The sequence below is a fragment of the Macaca fascicularis genome, chromosome 11 (assembly GCF_037993035.2).
Source record: "Macaca fascicularis isolate 582-1 chromosome 11, T2T-MFA8v1.1".
Taxonomy (NCBI): domain Eukaryota; kingdom Metazoa; phylum Chordata; class Mammalia; order Primates; family Cercopithecidae; genus Macaca; species Macaca fascicularis.
This window is the reverse complement of record NC_088385.1, coordinates 32,114,825-32,136,747: the sequence shown is the minus strand read 5'-3', so window position 1 is coordinate 32,136,747 and position 21,923 is coordinate 32,114,825. Positions and strand designations below refer to the sequence as shown.

The window sequence follows — 21,923 nt, the reverse complement described above, 5'->3', positions numbered from 1 at the left end:
GTTTTTTTTACTTTTCATGCCTTGATAGCGTTTGCTGTCAAAAGTTAAAGCAAGAATCTAGACTCATTCTCATACTTGAATATATTTTCTGACTTTTCAAACTGTAGTTCCAGAACTTCAGACATTGATGCAAATACAAAGGAAATTTCCATGTTTCAAATTCATTTAACTGCGCAATTGAGGAAATTATGCTTTAATTTAGATTGGAAGTTATTAATCTGCAATATAATAACATGTTTATAGGTAAATAAGTGTTAGGAGAAAAATCTACTGGCATTCTGTAAATGTCTTTCAAGCAATCAATATGCTCAGCTCATACTCGTGGATTAATTTTTCAAAGATGAAATACTTAAAATGTCATTATAGATCATCATCATCAGATAAAGATTTATGGTCAGTTTTGAAAATAGGAAACATTCCAAACCCCAATTAAACAAAGTATAATCTCCCTGCAAAACAGTTGTATTACAAAAAAAAAAGGACTCATTACTATTATATCAATGAAAAGTTTGTGAAAAGTTGCTTTTTCTCATTATGTAACTACATAATATACTTGATTTTGCATCTTGGTCCACAAAGCCTGAAGTATTTACTATCTGACTCTTTACCAAAAGTGTTTGCCAACCTCCAGCAGTTTATTGCATTGCTGAGATGAGTAGACTTGTCTGCTCAGTCATAGGCCAAATACATTCTTATGTTATTTTGTACTACGAAAACTTATATAACTTAGGGAAGATCCACTTTCTGATCTTAACAAATTATACATATAAATGGTATTACTTTAATATTGTTTTTTCTCCTTTCAGGGCAATTCCACATCCTCGTGGTCATGCACATTTGGCAGCACTTGTCAACCATGAATGTAAGCAGTTTCTGACTTTTTTTTAGTAAAGATGTACTTGAAAAAAATATTATTTTTTAAAGTGCAGATGCAGTGTAGTTGAAAGTGAGCTGTTTTGAAAACATATTCATCCAAAGGAAAAAATAAATTTTTAAATTGATTTACTTTAATCTGCATTTGTATTTGGTCATGGCTCAGAGTTGCTGAGGTTAGGGAGGAAAGTCTAGTGTACTTTCTATAACTTTGACACATTTCTGCTAATTTTTAGGGATAATGAAAAGAATACGTTTGCAGTTCATTTCAATTTGCAAATTGAAATATGAATATATAGATACGTATAAAGTATTCAGGTTAGTTTGGTATCATGATTGTCATAAGACTTAAGTTTTTAAAGTCTGCTTTAGAAGACAAAACAAGTATTGGATTCCACAAAAAATTAGTTTGGTCACATTAAGCAATAGTCTGTATTAAAAATATATCTGATCAGTTTTATTATATGGCTACATGGACATCATTCCAATTCTAACAATACAGCCCAGTTACTATATGATGATTTGGAAAAGGAAAGATGTATATTTTTGGCTTTCATTATTATAGTAATATTTTCTAGACGTTAAATTTTATATAATTACAAAATTTGAGGTGTAGCATTTTGTCCGAATTTATTTTATACATTTAATTCACATGTGTTTACATTTATTTTTCTCAAAGTAATGTGGCTTAAAATACTGTATTATTATCCTTGCAGATTTTAAACATTTTCATTTGAGAATAGATAAGGATGTAAACCAGTCTGTAACATGTAATTTCGAATAATATAATTTCTCTGCTAAGTTGTTTTTATTTTTTGCCTTTTAGCTTACAACTTTTCTCATAGAATAGATCATTTGTCTTTTGGAGAGCTTGTTCCAGCAATTATTAATCCTTTAGATGGAACTGAAAAAATTGCTATAGATCGTAAGTATTTAATATTACTGTTGGATTTTTCATGTAGAAAATTTTGCTTATAACCTGAATATTAATACATTTTTAATGTCTTCCTGACTACTGTGTAAAGATAATCTTTAAGTGGTTGGTGAGTGAGATGTGTGTGGAGAGAATTTGTCCTAGTAGTGGATGAAATTTGAATATTCAAATATGAGCCATAGAACAGAATAAAGAAATTCAAGTTAAAAGATGAAGTAGTTAAAAGGCAGAAGGAGTTCAATATAATCAGTAGAAATAGATGAAAAGTTAATACATTAATAGGGCATAACTGCACTTTTTTGTATTCACCAAAGAAAGAATAAGAACGAAAGAAAGGTTCAACATTATGAGAAGAACTTTCTTCGTTGTATAATATAGGTTCAAAGTTTTAAAATGCATATGTATCATTTTAGAAACCTCTCTGGAGAATTTTACAAACACCAGAAACCTAGTTATTCTGGAATGGTTTGGTTATTAACATAGAAGGAGTACATCGTAGCACAGATAACCTTTTTAAAATGTTCTTTTAACCTTCTGCTCCATTTAAAGAATCAAGTCTATCCAAATATGGAAAGATAATTTTCTTAGTTTTTTAGAAAGTTGTCTGTTTTCATGTTTTCTGCAGGTTTTTGATTGCCTCTTTCTAAAATAGTCATGTTATATACCATGTTCCAGCTATTGGACATTTAAAGGACTTCTGAAGCTTATTCAGCTAGTAGGAATTCTGTCCTTTGTAAAATTATAATTAAGGATTTAGTTTTTCATTAAGTAGATTTATTAGTATTCTATTTAGATTTATTCATATTCTTTACTTTTTAGCAGTGTTATAATCATATATTAAAGATATTTAGAATTTAGAATACTGATTTACATTCATGAATATTTTATGTTCATGTGGGAATGTTTCCCTTCAGGAAAGCTGAGTGTACTAAATTTAGAAATGTATGGATGGAAACATTTTGAGATTTATAAGCTTTAGTCAGTATAATCTAATCTGTAATCTAAGCATATGTTAATTCTCCTCTGAAATGAATTGCGTGTTACCTGAGAGATGCTCATTTGGAAACAAACTGGTCGATGCTTTGTTTCAAGATGTTAAAATGAACTACAAATTTTTGTACAGAAGCTCTTCTAAATATAAACAAGTTAATTTTCAAAATGCTGTTTTTAAGTGCACTTCTTTCTAAATTCAGAGAAACTAAGAGGTATTTAGAGTCATATTCTGAAATGCTGTTAGGTGAGTATCATCAGGTTATTCAAAGCTTTAAAGCAGTTTGTGTACTTTTCTCCTCCGTAATATATGTTTCATTCGGCCTCTTTTTCCAAAAAGAAAAACATCACCATTACATATCTGCTCTGTCAGGTACCTATCCCTTTCCTGATGTTCTCCAGAAGTATTGCAGGGGTTACTTAACAATTAACATCTTTAATGCAGTGCAGATTTGGATAAACAAGATAGACGTAGTCCCTGCCCCTCATAGAGCACACATTCATATAGGGAATTAGATCTTTAGGTAATAAGTGTTAGGGCAAATGGCTCTGAACAAAATAAAGGAGATTGCCTATGATACGAGAAAGGGCATGGAAGAGGCTGTGGTATTTGAAAAAAAACTTGAGTGAAGTAAGTAAGTGAGCCAAGTGATGATCTTTTTGAGAGCATTGCAGGCAGTTTTATTATTAACGAAGCTCATAGAAATAAAACAATCTATATATGCTGCCACAAACTAGTTAACCTAACTCCATACTCCCCCTACTCTGCCAACTTCTCAAATGGCAGGGATGGCTCACTTTCCTAATGGTAGAGAGGTGGATATGTATGTCTTAAAGACAGAGCTGTTTAAAAGAGAGAATGCCTATACTATCTAGTTGAGTGGCTTAGCCACACATGATTACTTTCTGCAGATGAATCATTCCTTCCATGAGTGAGAGGGAAGTGAAGAGGAAGGTCAAAGCTTTTACTCTTTTATGTACACAGTGGTACAAGCTTCTATTTAAATCTGGGATAAATTTTTCTGCTTAAATTTAAAACCATGCTCCCCTTGAGTGAAACCGCCTGGATTCAAGTTCTCACTCTGCCACTTAATAACTTGGACTTTGGCCTGTTTCTTAACATCCCTCTACTTGAGTTGCTTCATCTCTAACAAAAGGATAATAAAAACATTTACTTGCTTATCTAGTTGAACCTATGGATAGATGTATCTAATTATACTTTTTCCAGAGAATTCTCTAGACCTAGAGAATTAACGTGTTTTATATTATGTGAATGGGTAATTGTTTACAGTTAATTAGTAATTGGCAATATACTGATATTTAAAACTTGTGTCAAACTTAGAAATGCCTAATGACTACATAAAAATGATCCTTTTGATTACACAGTAACCCCAGGCCATCATTGAGTAGTTTCTTTAGTTTTCTTCCTACTATGATATCAGTTCCTTGTATTTATTCAAAGGCTAGCTAATTTGATTTTAGTGTAGTGTATATCTTAAGATATTAGTAGAAACTGAAAATGTGTCTTGTGGTGGTTATTCTCTTATAATTTTATCTTATTCTTAGTTTCTGTACTGTAAAGAAATGCTGGCCAGGCGCAGTGACTCACACCTATAATCCCAGTGCTTTGGGAGGCCAAGGCAGGAGGACCACTTGAGCCCAGGAATTTGAGACCAGCCTGGGCAACATGGCAAAACCGTGTCTCTACTAAAAACGAAAAAAAAATTAGTTGGGCTTGGTGGTGTGCATTGTAGTCCCAGCTACGCAGGAGGCTGAGGTGGGAAGATTGCTGGAGCCCAGGAAGTTGAGGCTGCAGTGAGCCATGATTGTGCCACTGCACTCCAGCCTGGATGACGGAGCAAGATCCTATCTCAAAAAAAAAAAAAGCTACTTTTTCATATTTGATAAAAGGATAATAATGATTATAAGGAATATTTAACTAAGTCACCAGTTCATTTTTCTTAAACATCTGTGTTGCCCATCTTATGCTTACTGAGAATTTGTTTTACTGAGTATAAATATGTTGCTTTCATTGGTTCTTTCTTTAAATTTTTTTTTTTGTTAGACACTAAGTTATGTGCAACATTACATTTCAGATTAAATGTTTTTATTTTTTATTTGTTTGAGACAGGTTCTTGCTCTGTTGCCCAGGCTGGAGTGCAGTAGCACAATCATGGCTCACTGCAGCCTTGACTTCCTGGGCTCATATGATCCTCCTACCTCAGCCTCCTGAATAGCTGGGACCCACAGGTGCATACCAGTATGCCCAGCTAATTTTTAAATTTTTTATAGAGACAGGGTCTAGCTATCTTGTCCAGACTGGTCTCGAACTCCCAGACTCAAGCAATCCTCCTTCCTTAGCCTCCCAAAGTGCTGAGATTACAGGTGTGAGCCACCACATCCAGCTAAATTTCAGGTTAAATGTATTTAATAGAAGAATCTATTTGGCAGTAGTTTGTTGCTACTGAATTGATAAAAAGTTTTTTTTTTTTTTTTTTAATATTCTAGACAACCAGATGTTCCAGTATTTTATTACAGTTGTGCCAACAAAACTACATACATATAAAATATCAGCAGACACCCATCAATTTTCTGTGACAGAAAGGGTAAGTTGAATCCAACCGGTAAAATAAGTTGGTGATTTCTTTAAAAAGCATTTTAAAGTTTCCTGGCTACAAAATAAGGTGGCGTTTTACTTGCTGTCTTCCCTCATTTAAAAATCTGTGGAAGTTTGGAAATGAATTAACATTTTATTTTAAATCAGAAATATACCAGAAATGAATATTAGTATATTCTAAAGCAATAAAAGTAGATATTAAAATATCTGAAATGTTTTCTATTGCATTAAGACTTAAAATTATTAAATTGTGATGGCCTTAATTATTTTATTCTTAATGTCTTAATTTTGTAATGTGTTTTCTCATAAGTTGATATAAGCAGTTCTTGATCTGGCAGCAGATTCTTTGAATTCTATGTTATTTATTTATTAAAAATGTACTACCTTTTCTGGGCATATGTGGTTATCATGGATTAGATAGCAAATTTAGAGGGTTTGCCTTCTTAAATTAATGCTTTGTATTCATCTGATTGTGATGAAGAACATTCCACTAGCTCAGAGTGGTATGGCCATATAAATAAATACTGACAATGATGAGCAAAGGTTTGGAATTGGACAGTTTAATAGACTTCTCATCTACTTTGGGGTCATGTTTTCTTATTTTTCTGTTTGAATGGTGAGTATTCAAACACTTGTATCCGAAAGAATTCTAAGGCAAAATTTAAGTGCTTTAAAATTTTTGCTTTCCTTTATATAGTGTTTTCTTTTACTAGCCTTATAACTCATGATGACCATGCCCTCAATAATTGTGGAATTTTTTTTTTCTTATGAGCTTAGATATTGAAGTTTTTAGGGGTAAAGTGTCATGTGTCTATAGCTTTTCACTTGGCATGGGGAAAGTACAAGTTCATATAACTGCATATAGGTGTATAGGTATGTGTGTATATACACTCACAAAGAAACTAGGTAAAGTTTATACAAGAACATATTGTGCTTTTCAACATTTATTTAAGGAGTGGGGAGATTCCATTTCTCACCTGTAAGATTGGCAAACACCTGAAAGACAATATATACAGTTGACAAGCCTTTGGGGAAAATAAGCAAACATGCAGTGCTATGGGGATGCAAAGTGGCATAATCTTTGTGGAAGGTAGTTTAGCAGTACCTGCAAAAGGACATATGCATTTGCCCTTTGACTCAGCAATCGCACTTCGAGAAATCTATTCCAAAGATACAGTGGGCAAAAATATAAAAATGTGTGTTTCAGGCTATTCATTACATTGTTATCTGTAATAGTAGAAGGTTAGGAACAACCCAAATGGCACATCTACACACTGGAGGAAGATGCAATTGTTAAAAATCAAATGAGAAAGATCTCTGTATACTGTGATACGAAATATCTCCAGGATATATTTTTAAAATAACAAAACCAAAATATATATATATATAATAGAATCCCAGGGCATTTGATTGTTGAAGGATGTGTTTATAGATAGGGTGACAAATAGTTTTTTAACTTAAAAAAGAGTGGAGTAACTGGGTTTGGTAAAGTACACAATACGGGGTGGGAGGGAGAGAGCTGACATTAATTAGTCCTGGAACCCAAAGTGAATCATTATTAGTCTTTCATTATGTAGATGCCCTGATCCCTAAAACAGTTTCTACCCTTATAGGTAGTGACAGTATATTTATAACTCAGCATGATATTGAGCATTTTAGAGCTGTAAGACAGTCACTTTATTGGAAACTTGATCAGTTGTCTTATAAGGTTGTATTGTGCTAGTAATAGGGAAAGGGTTTTGTAATGCCCTACATAAAACTGTTTTAATTTCCCTTGGTAGTAGTTAGCTTCATTATTTGTATTCCTAAAGGTTGCAGTTTAGTTACAGCATGAGGAACATGCCATATATTTGTAAGCTCTTGAGCTCAGTAGAAAACTTGTATCTAAGGTGATCTTTTTGAGGAGAAAAGAATGATTCTGCTCTTTTGATAGTTTCAAAAGCTAATTGCACAAAGAATACAAAATAATTTGTCCCTGAAGAGCTTAGTCTAGTAGGACAGTTCATAAGGAAATGTGGATGTCCTTCTTTTACAATAGGGCTGCAGGGCTTAATATTGAATGTATGTAAGTAACCAGATGACATGAATTCTGTTTCTTTCTTCCTCCTGTTTCTCTGCTTCCTTTTGCGTCCCTTTTAGGAACGTATCATTAACCATGCTGCAGGCAGCCATGGAGTCTCTGGGATATTTATGAAATACGATCTCAGTTCTCTTATGGTGACAGTTACTGAGGAGCACATGCCATTCTGGCAGTTTTTTGTAAGACTCTGTGGTATTGTTGGAGGAATCTTTTCAACAACAGGTTAACAACCATTTCCTTTTTGTCTAATTTCTAAAAGTGTTGCTTACACTTAACTTGCTTCTTCTCAAAGGGGCAAGAAGTATAACAGATTTTCATGTTTCGGTATTTAAGTAGCTTTTTCTTTAATTACAAAACTCCAAAATTATATTGACTAACTAGTAAACGTAACTAATTTCATTGTATTCAATGATGTAAGGTAGATTATATAATGGTGAATTAGAAAGATCCTGGGTATTAACATCAGATTGAACTAGAATTGAATGTAAGTTCTGCTATTTACTTGGTAGTAGCCTGGAATAGATCACCTACCTTTTTTGAGGTTTTCTAATCAGTAAAAGTAGCAATAATAATATATAATTTGCAAGTGTGCTGTAGAATTAAATATGAAAATGCCTACAAGGCATTTAAGGCATTTTATACAGTATGTAAAATCATATGTTACAGTACTTTGAATTATGCAATACATGAAACTAGATTTGTAATCAGTGATGTGTTTATGATTTTTATCCTGAATCCTGGAATAATTCGCTAAGATTATTTGTTGAATTGTAATGATGAAAATTGGGAGTTAAGTACAATACAGGAAAAGGAAACAATTCTATTTTCATCTTCAGTCCTTATTCAGTATTAGATGAAGCTGGATAGTTTATTATACTTAGAATCATGTTTTTAAATGAATGAATAGCTTTTCTTTGGAAATTCTTTGTTAGTACTTCATTTCAATCTATTTAAATTTGTGTTGTTGACATCATTTATTTACCAAAATTGTATTGGTTTGGGAAAACTTGAAAAGATTGTGTTTAGGCCAGGTGCAGTGGCTCACACCTATAATCCCAACACTTTGGGAGGCCAAGGCTGGCAGATCAACTTGAGACCAGGAGTTCCAGATCAGCCTGGCCAACATGGCAAAACCTTGTCTCCACTGAAAATACAAAAAATTAGCCGGGCATGGTAGCACATGCCTGTAATCCCAGCTACTTGGGAGGCTGAAGCACAAGAATTGCTTGAGCCAGGAGGTGGAGGTTGCAGTGAGCCAAGATTGTACTACTGCACTCCAGCCTGGGTGATGGAGTGAGACATCTCAAAAAAAATAATAATAAAAGATTGAGATTGATTGTGCTCAGATCATGAATTATGTGGCCTTGTGATTTTGAAAAGAAATCCATTTGTTTTTAAATCTATCTTGATTATTTTTTAACCATGGAAGTGAATAATGCAAACTGCTTTATTTTCTTCCATAATCTATTCCATTATAGTTATTTATTCTTAAATAACAGTTTAGGAAATAATTAAAAGCATAAACTTATTGTTTATTACAGGCATGTTACATGGAATTGGAAAATTTATAGTTGAAATAATTTGCTGTCGTTTCAGACTTGGATCCTATAAACCTGTCAATTCTGTAAGTGGTATAGTATACATGGTGCTGATCTCTAAATCTTAGAATCATTGTTAAGTCTATGGGCCAGTCATGGTGGCTCACACCTGAAATCTCAAGACTTTGGGAGGCCAAGGCGGGAGGATCGCTTGAGTCCAGGAGTTTGAGACCAGTCAAGGCAACATAGTGAGAGCCCCATTTCTACAAAAGATAGAAAAAATTAGCTAGGCAAGGTGCTGCAAGCCTGTAGTCCCAGCTACGTGGGAGGCTGAGGTGGAAGGATCACCTGAGCCCAGGAAGTTGAGGTTGTAGTGAGCTGTGCTGGTACCCCCACACTCCAGCCTGGGTGACAGAGCAGACCCTGCCTCAAAAAAGATGGAGAGAGAGAGAGAATAGTAGCTTTTGGTTCCTAGAAAGGATTGCCCAAAATAAAACCTTGTGTTTAGAGGAAAGAATGTAAGGAATAAAACTAATTCTTTGGTCTTTTTTTCCCTCCTTTTCTCTTTAGGTTCCTTTTGAGGATGGCCACACAGACAACCACTTACCTCTTTTAGAAAATAATACACATTAACACCTCCCGGGTGAAGGAGAAAAACTTTTTGCCTGAGACATAAAACCTTTTTTTAATAATAAAATATTGTGCAATATATTCAAAGGAAAGGAAACACAAATAAGCAGAAAACATACTTATTTTAAAAAAGAAAAAAAAGGAAAAAAAAACCCAAACTGAAATTCTATATATGTTGTGTCTGTTACAAATGTCCTAGAAGAAATCATGCAGCTAAACAGTGAAGAAGCCCAACTGGAGTATTGCTTTGAAGATGACACCTTCTTATATTTTCACAGCAAATGGGTGGTATCAAAATCAGACATTGCTTCTTGGTGATAAAAAGCCTGAAGGAAATAAGTGAAACTACATCTATGGGAAAAAAAAAAAAAAAAAAACATTGAGAAGTGCAAATGTTTGCATCTTTTGTTTTTAAAAGATATGATGTCAGAATAAAATGTGGAAAACATATGGAAAACCAGTCTAGACTTTAAAGAATTGTGATCAGGTCACATTTTTAATAATAAAAAAAAAAGAAAAACAGGGACTAGTTCCTATGTTATAGCCATATTAATGTTAAGCCATATTAACAAGACCAATTATCCAATAATTTGGTCTTAAAAAGTAACTTCTTTGAACTCTGATTATTGACTTATCTAACTGTTGAAGATAGAGTCTTAGAAGACTAAATTCTCACAGGGGCAGGTATGCAGGTGTTATGTAGCAAAGGTATCATTCACAAATAGTATATAGAATCTTATACAGGGGAAAGAAAGCACTTTTTAAAAAAAAGATGCCAAGTTTTTAATCTAATTATATTATTGGTATATTTTGGAGGACATAGGGTGAGTTATAAAAAAATCCACTACTGATGGTGGAAATTATCAGTTTGTAAAACATTAAGAGAAAAATAGGATATTTTATGTATGTGGTGAGTGGAGAACAGGGTAACTTTAAATGACAGTGTAAGGCAAATTTTAAGCACCACAAGATATATCAGATCTGAGAGGTGGCATGTTAAACATTGTCCATTAAACTTAAAACTGGATTATGAAGTATTTGCATTCAGGGTGTCCTGAATATGATTGATTCTGTATTAGATTGTGTTCTAACTTTCTTACTATTTAAGGATTAGTTCTAAATCTTCAGATTATAAAAGATTAAAAATAGTGAGAGGGAGCTATCACACAGGTACTATTAAAAGCTGTATTTGGAATATGTGTGCCAATATCAGTTTTCCTTTTGTAATACTGAATGACAGTAGAATTATCAACCAATCTCCAAAGTTTTAATCAGTTAAGGAAATGGGGAAAGAAAATTCCAGGTAAATAACAAGACTGAAAGATTAGATTTAAAATAGTGGTTTTAGAAAGTAGGATATCACAAATAACAGTTTTTCAAATGAATTTTTTTCAAGATAAATGTATAAAAACAGGATAACTAAAATGGAGAGAAGGAGAAATAGTGATGGGTCTATTTTGCAGTAAAGTTTGTGCAGAATGATATTTTGCAGAAAATAACAGAAGCATCATTAATATATGTATATATCATTAAGAGCCATGAAGTTAACTGATGAAAATAAGTGATACACTTTGAAAGATTTTTGCATCCAGAAAATTCTAAGTAGTGAATGAGCCTTCTCTAGGTTTTGATTTATTTTTCTGAATATTATTTCCAACAAAGTTTGGCTGTAAACTAACAGAACATCTATCAACAGGAATCTTCATAGGAAAGAATTAGAATTTAGACTGATCGCTGCTCCTTCAAGTATGCTTGTAAGAAAATTCAATAGTTTCAGGGCTTTTTCTAAATGGGAGGGAAAACAATATTGATTTAGGATTATTTTCTTTAGGATTAGATCATTTTAAGTATTAAAAAGGATTTTAAAAATTATTTTGATATATATGATTTTTAATTTTCATATTTTCCAAATACCATATTAAAATTTTAATTTATCTCCTATGAAAGGAATTTCTTTAAAGCAAAATTCTGCTTTGCCATTGATTTCCATAGGTTAAAGGCTTCCATCTGAAACTCCTCAAATAGAGTCAGATTTTTGGCAGTGGCAGTATTAAAATTCCAAACAGTCCTTTGGATGATGAAGTTTACCTGCATATTAGGATTTGTTAGGAGTTTTTGGCCTCACCAAGTGTTTCTTTTCTATTGCAGAGAGCACTTTACTCACCTACCTATTATGCAACTTTCCCTATGCCTGGAGGTGCCTCCAGAAAGGATACCCTACTTTATTACCCAATTCCCCTTTTTGTTTTAGTATTCATGGTGTCTATATGTTTATATTCCAGACTACATATTTAAAAGTCTGAGACCTCAAATTATATGAAATGGATTTTTTAATACTATGTTTGCATACATTGACCTATAAAGAAGATTAAATATTTAGGTGAATAATTCCCTGCTGCAGTATTTGTACACTTCAGACTACCTCCTAGGAAAAGCTTAACTTAGTTTTACAAAATTCCTTTTTTTTTTTTTTTTTTAAGAGATGGGGTTTTGCACTGCTGCCCAGGCTGAAGTGCAGTGGCACGATCATAACTCACTGCATCCCCAAACTCCTGGGTTCAAGCAATCCTCCTCCCTCAATCTGCTGAGTAGGTAGGACTACAGCCATGCACCAACAACCTGGCTAATTCTTTTTCATTTATATAGATAGTGTTTTGCTGTGTTGCTCAGGCTGGACTCCAACTGCCGGACCAAGTAATCTTCCCACCTTAGTCTCCTGCATTGCTGGGATTATAGGCATGAGCCACTGCACCTGGCACCCAAGTTACTTCTAGTTCTCAAGTTAGATGATTAATATCACACTTTTCTCACGTTTTATGATAGCATTGAATTTTTATAATTAATTTACTAATCAAGATTTACAGTCTTTAATACAATCTTAATTTTGGAATTTGTAAAGGAATGACTAAGATCTAATTTTTTTTTTTTTTTTTTTGGAAACTGAGTCTCGCTCTGGTCTAGGCTGGAGTGCAGTGGTGCAATCTCAGCTCACTGCAACCTCCACCTCCTGGGTTCAAGTAATTCTCCTGCCTCAGCCTCTCAGCACCTGTAGCTGGGACTACAGGTGCGTACCACCAAGCCCAGCTAATTTTTTTGTATTTTTAGTAGAGACAGGGATTCACTGTGTTAGCCAGGATGGTCTCGATCTCCTGACCTCATAATCCGCCCGCCTTGGCCTCCCAAAGTGCTGGGATTACAGGCATGAGCCACTGTACCCGGACAGATCTAATTTTTTAATAGTGTAAGAGAAATACACTGTGCATTCCATCTATGTCCTGAGTAATTCAAGTACCAAAAAGTAATTTAATATGAAACTCCTTGAAAATTCAGAGCTTACACTTGAATTCAAGATGCCTATTTTTGGTTGTTTAAAAGTTACTTAAACCTGAGCCTTAGGACCTTTAAAATCTCAGCATGCCTCTTAACCTAGTACTTTTCCTGTTTTGAGCTCTAGCAAACCTTCAGCAAGCCAAGGTGGTAGGTAGCCCTTTTTCAACACTATCAAATAGAGAGGTCACCAGTTGTTTACTACCTTATGGTAAAATGCCCGGATCAAGATCCATGTATCTGCCCATATTGTGATGATGCAATCAAAGCATAGTTTTTTTCTACTTTCTGAAATATTTCTTTGATAAAATCACTTTACATTTAAGAGTAGAAAACAGACTGCCTTGGATTTTTTTTTCAACTATTGAAAATACTGAAATTTTTTTTTCAACTTTTTTTTGTGTGTGTGTCTTGAGAGAAAAGAGAACATGAAATATTTAGTGTTGCAAGCACAAACGTTTGGACTCAATAAGTGACAAACTATGAAGCATTTTTTTTGTCTTTTTAATACTAGGAGAAAATTAATGCACCCCCAAATAAGCCTCAGTTCCCATATTTAAACTTTTTTTCTCATAGAAAAGCTACAGGAATTTTAAAATATCATGTTTACATTTGCTTTTCTTCCAGATGGAGCTAAATTTCTATATGATCAGGATTTATTTTATATTTCTCATATTAAAGATGAAAAAGTGAAAATCGAGTAGTTGACTCGAATTTACGTGTATAAATATGTGAACAGTTGAATACAAACAAGATTACAAGCAGTGAAACATTTAAGTAGTTTTGACAACTCCAAATAATATTTTGTGTTTCACAAAAGGAGTTAGGTTAACTTTTCCAAATATAATTCGTTTTATACTATTTTAATAAGGAAAAACTATTAAGGATGAGAAGGCATGAGATAAAGTATATATTAGTGAAAGCTATATACTAAAGCAGACCTTCAACAATAGCTCATAACTAATAAATGCTTTGTATTTTGTTTTCAAACAGTTATGTAAATCAATTTGGTGACTTCTTATACTGTACTGACATTTACTTTCTTTAAGGTATTTTTCTGGAATTGACGTAAATTGCCATATCACATCTGCTATTCCTTTTGCAGTTCCAGGTTGGAATCAGTATTTCAAATAAAGTAGGGACACATCTAAAATATTTGTGTATCAGAAAAGGCGTTTCTGGCTATTTAAACTCAAGTTAGGCATCCTTTGCCACAGTAGTATCTCCACTTTGCAGGGCACTACTGTCTCAAACCAGTTCCATTTGAAAACCAGCAATTAGTAGTCTTAGTTAACTAAAAAAAATGTTTTAAGTGATCTAGGCAGTGGGCATTTTTCCACACCTTTATGTGGGATTATGAGAATTGTTACTTCTTACTATAGGCGATTGCTTATGTTCCCAGACATTATTAGAATAGCAGTTCTAGAAGAGTAGCCATGTGGAAATTTACAAGTGATTTTTGTAAGCTTTGAAAATTATTGATGTTTTTGGAAACTAGACCGATCTACTTGAATTGTTTATGTTTATTGTAATATAACATGCTATTTGGGCATTATTAGACCAGTCTCTACCTTGAGATGCTAAGTTAATTAAATGAGGTGTTAAATGGAAGTAATGATGTTAGTTGAAAATTGCAAGAAGTGTTTCTGTGAATTGTGTGCCCATTTGCCTCAACCTTTTCTAGTATTAGTTGCCTCAGGCAGTGACTCTTCAACTCTGTAATACTTGATACTGTATCAGGTATCTTGTGGGTAGAGAATATAGGGATTGCCAGAATTTCTTTTGAAACATAGGTACCTTTTCTTTGTACTTTCCTCCTCTTTTTCCCCCACATAGAAGGTTCTTTCCCATTGCTTTGTTTATATTAGGCATTCAAGTAATTGCGAATTGGTCTTGATGTGAAATAGTTATATGCTAGAGATTGCCCTTCATACAGAGGTGTACCTGCTTTTACTGCCTAATCATCACAAAAGAACTTTGTGTCATTTATCTGATGCCACAAATAGAAGAATACTCATGTCAAAATAACCCTATTAATGGTGTTAGAAAAAGTGAAGCATTATGTACCTATAGGTTAATTTATATTCATCTGATAGTTATTCCTGTGATGTGATTTGTGGAAAGAGTTCTTTGGAAGTTATTTCCTTTTTCTGGGAGTTAGGGGGTGGGGTACAGGGGGTGTAAAGGAGGGAGAAGTGCTGCGGTAGTCAGCAGTTAAAGACAACACTAGAAGAGGGGAAGAATTTTAATTCAAATTTTTATTTAATCAAAAGTCAAAATGTGAATACTTGATTAGTGGAGTTATTGAATTGGTGAAACATACAATCAAAAGTGAATTCTTAGAACTATTACTATGTCTTAATCCAGTCCCACTGAGCTATATCTTGATTTCGTATTTTTACCATATCTATAGCTTGTATCTTAATTGATACAACGCAAAAGTACCATATAGACATCTCAAACTAAAGATCACCAGGTGCTTACTGTCAGAGCTGGGTGGTCTGCTATGGAAAGTCTTTCCCAGAATTTCGATGAGATTGGGGAAGATACTGCCCAGAAGAGTTCCTCCCAAATGCCCTTTATATAGAGCTCAGGAGAATCTGGAATAATACTGGGCTAGATACTGCCCGAAGGCCTTGTACACTTAAACTACCTCAGTGTGCCTTTCTGAATATTACTCAATTATTCCAGGAAGTGAGCATAAATATCACTGCCATTCTTTGTTAACATTTTATGCCTATGTCATTTTCAGCTAGTTATGTGGTGACTAATTTTAGTTGTTTAGGCCCCAAATAGTGTATCTGAGTAATATTCCATGTTTTTAACATGAAGAAATGCTGCAATCCAACGTACTCATCTCTCAAATATGAGGAAAGTTGGCGTAACAGTTACATTATTACTATAGGAATTGGAGAACATATATAGTTTTCACTAGTTTGCATTATACACAAAATATTTTTAAGAAAACAAAACCTATTTCCTAAACTTAAGAGTCCCTTAGTGAAGTCTATTCACTTTTCTGCTGTATGTTGTACAGTTAACATTGTGCAATGGGAATGATCACGATACTAGTAAATCCTCTAGTGATCGCATAAGTGCAATCTTCCCCACTTTATACCAGAAGCTACAGTTGAAAAGTTCATTTGAAGTTTTGTTTCGCTCAGTGGCAAAGATCAAATGGGACCATCCCTCTCCCTGTTAACCACTCTAATTGAGTCCTGAGTGGGAAAAGATTAAATATAAAGGGTTTGGCAACTTTCAGAAGGAGACTTTTGAAAGAAGGTTACCAAGAAATTGAGGATTAAAAAGATTTAGAAGTAATAGCTGTCAAATTCAAATTTGAGAATATCAATTTTGACTTAAAAGCATAATACATGAGTCCCCAATGCAAATATGCTTAATCCCTCACTTTATACATACTTATTTACACTTCTTTTTCCTTTTAAAGAAGTGAATATAGTTAAATGTTAAATGTAAACCTCCTTTTCTGATCCCCCAGCTACCAAGACTCCAAGGCATAACGTGGAAAGAGACATTTTCAGGGGGAATTACTTCCGTTCCTTCACTTTTGAGGATATTGAGATCATTATCCTTCTACTCATCTTGATTTAAAATTTTTATTTTGGGTACCCAGAATGGTTCCAAGGTTAGTACTGCTTGAATTCTTTTCAACTTCTGCCATGCATCTTTCCATATTTACTGAGTTTAAATGAATCCTCTCAGGGAGAAAAGAAAAGCTAAATATAGAAAAGTGGGAGTACTCTCACGTTTAATACGCAAGGACATAAAATAGAATGTTAGGAAACAATTTGAATTTTTTTCCCTAAAATGTAGGTGACTATGGGCTGGCTAGTTCACAACTTTCCTTCTCTCACTGAAATAAAAATATATAGTTAAGGAATAGGGATGAATACATAAAAGGTGACACTGACAGTTTGGGCATATTCCTTGTTACTTTCTAATCTTGAGAATCACAGTTTGCTGTTTTAGAGGTATCTGAGAGGTTCCAGATAAAAAGCTATGGTGAAATGTTCTTAAACTTTGAGCGTGCTGGATGCCCTAAAGTAGGAGAGGAATTTATAACAGAAGCTTACAATGAAGAACCAGACATTCCGAGCCATCTGAGATCTTGCAATGAGAAGACGCCAGACGATTAGGAAGAGGGCAGTATTAAAGAGGTAGTGGATATTTCGGAGCCTAGGGAAGAGACAGACATAACCAAAGTTAAAACTACCAGATACCCAACCACATTATCTGAAGATAAATGTGTGTTTTCTTGGATATGACTGGCAAGTATTAATGTAGTGCTCACAGAGTAGTTGGCATAACTTGGCCTTTTGGTTTTTGCATCTTTCATTTCCGCAGCATTCTTGCCGAATAGTCAGATTTCTACCATATTTCCCTAACTCATTTCTCTTATACCTCTCTCCATTTGAAACTATTTACAAGCATGACTAGCATAATCCTGTAAATATACTTTGATCATGTTACTGCATCATAAATCTTCACTGGTTCTTGTTCATTAGAAGGTAAATTCTAAAGTTCTTGGCTTGCTATTCAAGGTTCCTCCTTCCTGTTTTGCAAGCTACTTTTCTATCCTTATCATCTCTGCACTGCAGATCCTCTGCTTCTACCAGGATTATACCAGAGTGCTAGAATTTTGTCCCTCAGGGATTATGACTGAAAGAAATTTAAGGAAGTTGAAAAAAATTGAGGAGGGACTTTTTTCTAGGTTAAATAGCATAACCAGGTCTCCTGTCTGTTGGGTATTTATATCCCATTATGACAGAGTGTGGTAGAAGAAACAAATTTGGGTTCAAATCTGTCTCTTAGACTTACTGTGCATTACCATGGGCAAGTTATTTGCTGTGTTTAAATCTAAACATCTGTTTCATAAAAATGGAATAACAAAAGTAATACTTTCCTCATGGAGGTGTAGTGAAGTCTAAATGAAACTGTTACAGGGTAGAGTATAGAGTGCAGGACCTGTAATGTAGTAAATGCCCAAGAAATGTTCATTCTTCTCCTTCTCTGCACAAATGTTATGTCTGGTATAAAGTCGGATGCACAGTAGGTGCTCAATAAATATTAACTGACTGATTATACTTACCTTTTTAAGTGTTGCTTTGCTTCTGGAATCCCAGCCATATCCTCTTTCAATAAGTATTTTTTAACTCCCAAAACATAATTTTCAATGTATTCCAACCAGTTCAACTGGCGCACATCAAAGTTGAATACCTGAGAGGCAAGAGAGATTATAGGTGGCCTGAATTGCAGTGCTGGACAGTCACTTTGTCCAGTTGAGGTTTCTTCTACATAGATGAGTGACCTTCAATTTGGGAGACATAGGTTGAACCTCTCCAAAGGAGAGATTATTTGAGTCATTATTTCAAAGGTGCTGATAATATGGATTACTATTTACATAGGAATATTTAAACATGGATCGAACACAAACACTTCACATTTCTTGTGAGGGAGATTTAAAGGAAATGGTATTACATAGTCTGGCGAAAGCTTATGGTTGGTTTGGTATATATTTCAGCTAACCGCGGAGTAATTATTTTTAAAAGTGATGGAATAATATGTTAGTGACCAAAACATAAATGATGCAACGTTCCCTTTCCTCTTAAATTCTGGTGTTACCCGCTATCCTACCATCCTTTCCTAGAACATTACCACTTCATTATGCAGATTACACTTTGGTAAGCAAAGCCTTAAGGAATAAGTTACCATAATTTATATTTAAGAAGAGAGTAGTAGTGAAAGTAAAAAGGAGTGATCACAACATGGGGGAGGAGTAGGGAAGAAGGAGAAGGAAGAGATCTGTTTAGGGAGAGAAATTTTGCCACGTAGAAGATAGATATAGAGAGTGACAATAAAGAAAAAGGATTAAAAATTTTAAGGTATCTTTGAGGAAGAGAAAAGACAGACACTTGCATGACCAAAAATATATTCTTTTTTTTGGTTTGTTACGAAAAAGCTGGAGTAAAGATTTGAATTGCATTCCATAGATTTTATTTTTTGTGTACTTTCTTTGAAAATGGCGCTGGGCTGACACAGGATCATGAGGTGGCCCAGATTTATATGGTTTACAAATGGAGATAGGATGAGTTCGGAAGAGAAACCTGATAGGTCGTTCTTGAGCCATCCAGGGATCTTTTCAAAATCTCCATATAAAGGGCTTAACTGGAAAAAGAAAGGGAGGAAATGATCTTCAAATATATTAGAAAAAATAGTTTTGATTGAATATGAAGAATTTAGGGCACTAAAACCTGTTAGAAAGACTGTCAAGAAGATTCTGGTATCATCTCTGGAAATATTTCAAGTATTAGGTATTCTTGGAGAGTTTGGTATGACCCTGTTATCAAATAACAGATTGCATCAGTGAGTGGATTTAATTCAATAGGGTTTTATTTGGTGTATTTGGAGAGAATGGCCTGGAAAAATGGACTTGTGCTAGCCATTTAAAAAGTCTAATATTTATAAATCTTAGCAAGGGGAGGGTTTGTTTAAGGTGCCTTTGTCCTTCCAACTGGGTACTCTTCTCTCTCTTTGGACATACAGCACTCTCAGATCACTTTTTATATTAATCCCTGGAGATTAAAAAAAACAAAAAAAGCCTATCTTTAGTGGAGAGTTTCTCGTTACTCTTAACTTACTGAACTTCTGTTGAGGCCTCACTAGGAAGGATTTTAATAGCTAAAAAGTCTTAATCCAAATAAATGATGTTCCTAGAATAACAAGAATGATGTTCCTTTGAATGGCACAAAGTAGACATTCAATAAATACTTGCTGAATACATTAGTGAATTATAGAATTTTGGTCAAATTAATTTAAATATTAATTTTGAAAGCCAAAATTGTTTCTTTTTTGTTATACAACACTTTCTTCTATTTAGTCTGTATATAAGGTTTACATGAGGATGACCAAAGTAAACTCTTAGTTTGATCAGGGCTTAGATGGTACCAAATAAAAGGCATACATTATCAAAACCAAAAAGCCAGTCACCACTAAAGATCAAGTTAGTTAACTTTAAAACGGCTTCACCATTTTCTGAGAATCTCTTGGGTTTAATTCATAAATTGCATCTTTCTTCCAGAGTCTATATTTAGCTCTGTTTCTCTTTAGGAAATATTACATTTCTTAAGAATGTAATTGAATGTGACATCTTAAAGATTTAGTAGTTCTCTAGGGCTTCTTGATTCTTTCTCCTTTATATGCAAATTAAATGTTATATATTAATCACAGAAAACCATCTTAGAACTCGGAGGGAAGTAACTAAATATTATTAACCCTATTTAACATTCTGAGCATTCAGTAAACATTTAATAATGAGCCCTTTGCTGATTCATTGTCCATATTGCTTTTGGTTTATCCTGTCAACTTGCATGGAGAAACATGACAAGAAATAACTTTTTAAAAGTCATAAATGGGCTGGGCGTGGTGGCTCATGCCTGTAATCCCAGCACTTTGGGAGGTCGAGGCAGGCAGATCACCTGAGGTCAGGAGTTCAAGACTGGCCTGACCAATATCTTGAAACCCCGTCTGTACTAAAAATACAAAAATCAGCCGGGCATGGTGGCGGGCCCCTGTAGTCCCAGCTACTTGGGAGGTTGAGACAGGAGATGCGCTTGAACCCGGGCGGCGGAGGTTGCAGTGAGCCGAGATCTCACCACTGCACTCCAACCTGGGCAACAGAGCAAGACACTGTCTCAAAAAAAAAAATAATTAAAAAGTCATAAATGTATTTACTTTGCTTTGATAACTTTTTTTTTATTTCTCTTCATTCTTCCTTTTGAACAATGAGTCCCAGGAAACTATATTTTCCTTTTCACTTTGCTACCAGAAAGCTCAAGAACAAATTCACTGCTTAAATTAACTACAGCAACTTAATAGGATCTTGTAGATTATGTATGGACATCCTCTTTTTAAATTTTTAGCTGTGACTTCATATTCTGATTCATATTTCCTTGGTTTTGCATTTTTTTATTTCTATTTTGTTCTTTCATTATGTGTATTTTTTGCAAGATACCTCAAACCTTTGTGAGATTTAGAGTATTAACAAAGAGAGCAGATGAGATTAGTGAGTTCCAGAGTGCTTCAAAGACTTATCCAAAAGATGAATTGCTTTTTGAAAGAAATTCCATTATCACTTTGATTGGATATGGTTTTTATAGCATCATTAATATTGCTTAGTCATTCATATAAGCAGAGACTTTTATTTTTATACTGTTTAACATTTCTAAGTTTGATTTCAGAGTGGCCCTGTTCAGAATCTTGATTCCATATGGCAATTCAAACTGAATTTTGAGCCACACCAGAATTTGGTAATTACATTTAGTACTATTACTTTTGCTAAGATATTTTTGAGAGCATATGTTAAATCCACTGAAGCTTTGATTCTTTTTCACAAAATTTTGAAAGGTTAAAATAGTAAAATGTCAGAAATGAACCTAGGCTCATTACCTTTTGAGTTATTTAGGCAGGAAAATTCCATGGAGAAAATACATAAGGATAAGCCTACAGAGAGTTTAAAGCTAAATTTTAAAAGAACTTACAATAGCTTGAATTTATTTGTTTTTGATTTATAAACTGGCTTAATCATCATTCATTTCAAACACTAGTGCTAGAAGAATTTTGTCTATGTGTGGTGTGTAAACATTTCTGAATAACTATTTCATATCACTTTGAGAGGTAGCAATGATTTCAGATAAAATATCCCTCTAAATCTTGCCTTTTTTGGCTTAATATAGTATTTATTATATTTGACATGGATAATGCTTAGGAAATAATTCTAGGGCTTGGATTTGAATCATGCTCAATAAGTTTGATAGGTAGAAGTGAAACCCTTAGCTGGCAAGCAAGGTCAGTTAGCCATCTGATATTTACTCCCCAGTGTGACTTGGTTTCTTCTACATGCTGTCAGGTACAAAA

General features: G+C 34.0%; 2 protein-coding genes across 6 annotated transcripts in view; one reads left to right on the top strand and one right to left on the bottom strand.

Moving 5' to 3' along the window:
- Positions 1–10,182, top strand: part of ERGIC2 (ERGIC and golgi 2) — a 39,955-nt gene extending 29,773 nt beyond the window's left edge. For 2 of the 3 annotated variants that reach the window (XM_045364929.2, XM_045364930.2), the window contains 6 exons: positions 807–862; positions 1,700–1,798; positions 5,306–5,403; positions 7,554–7,716; positions 9,036–9,118; positions 9,603–10,182. In XM_045364929.2, coding sequence (XP_045220864.1) covers positions 807–862; positions 1,700–1,798; positions 5,306–5,403; positions 7,554–7,716; positions 9,036–9,118; positions 9,603–9,665 — 562 coding nt within the window. In that variant the 3' untranslated portion in view covers positions 9,666–10,182. The remainder of the gene's footprint in view (positions 1–806; positions 863–1,699; positions 1,799–5,305; positions 5,404–7,553; positions 7,717–9,035; positions 9,119–9,602) is intronic. The other variant, XR_012420101.1, reaches the window with a different exon arrangement.
- Positions 1–21,923, bottom strand: part of FAR2 (fatty acyl-CoA reductase 2) — a 212,465-nt gene that overhangs the window by 5,385 nt on the left and 185,157 nt on the right. For 2 of the 3 annotated variants that reach the window (XM_005570465.5, XM_045364928.3), the window contains exons 11-12: positions 18,100–18,227; positions 15,233–17,186 (exon numbers count right to left, since the gene is read on the bottom strand). In XM_005570465.5, coding sequence (XP_005570522.1) covers positions 17,024–17,186; positions 18,100–18,227 — 291 coding nt within the window. In that variant the 3' untranslated portion in view covers positions 15,233–17,023. Of the gene's footprint in view, positions 1–15,232; positions 17,187–18,099; positions 18,228–21,923 lie in introns of those variants that run through there. The other variant, XM_065523947.2, reaches the window with a different exon arrangement.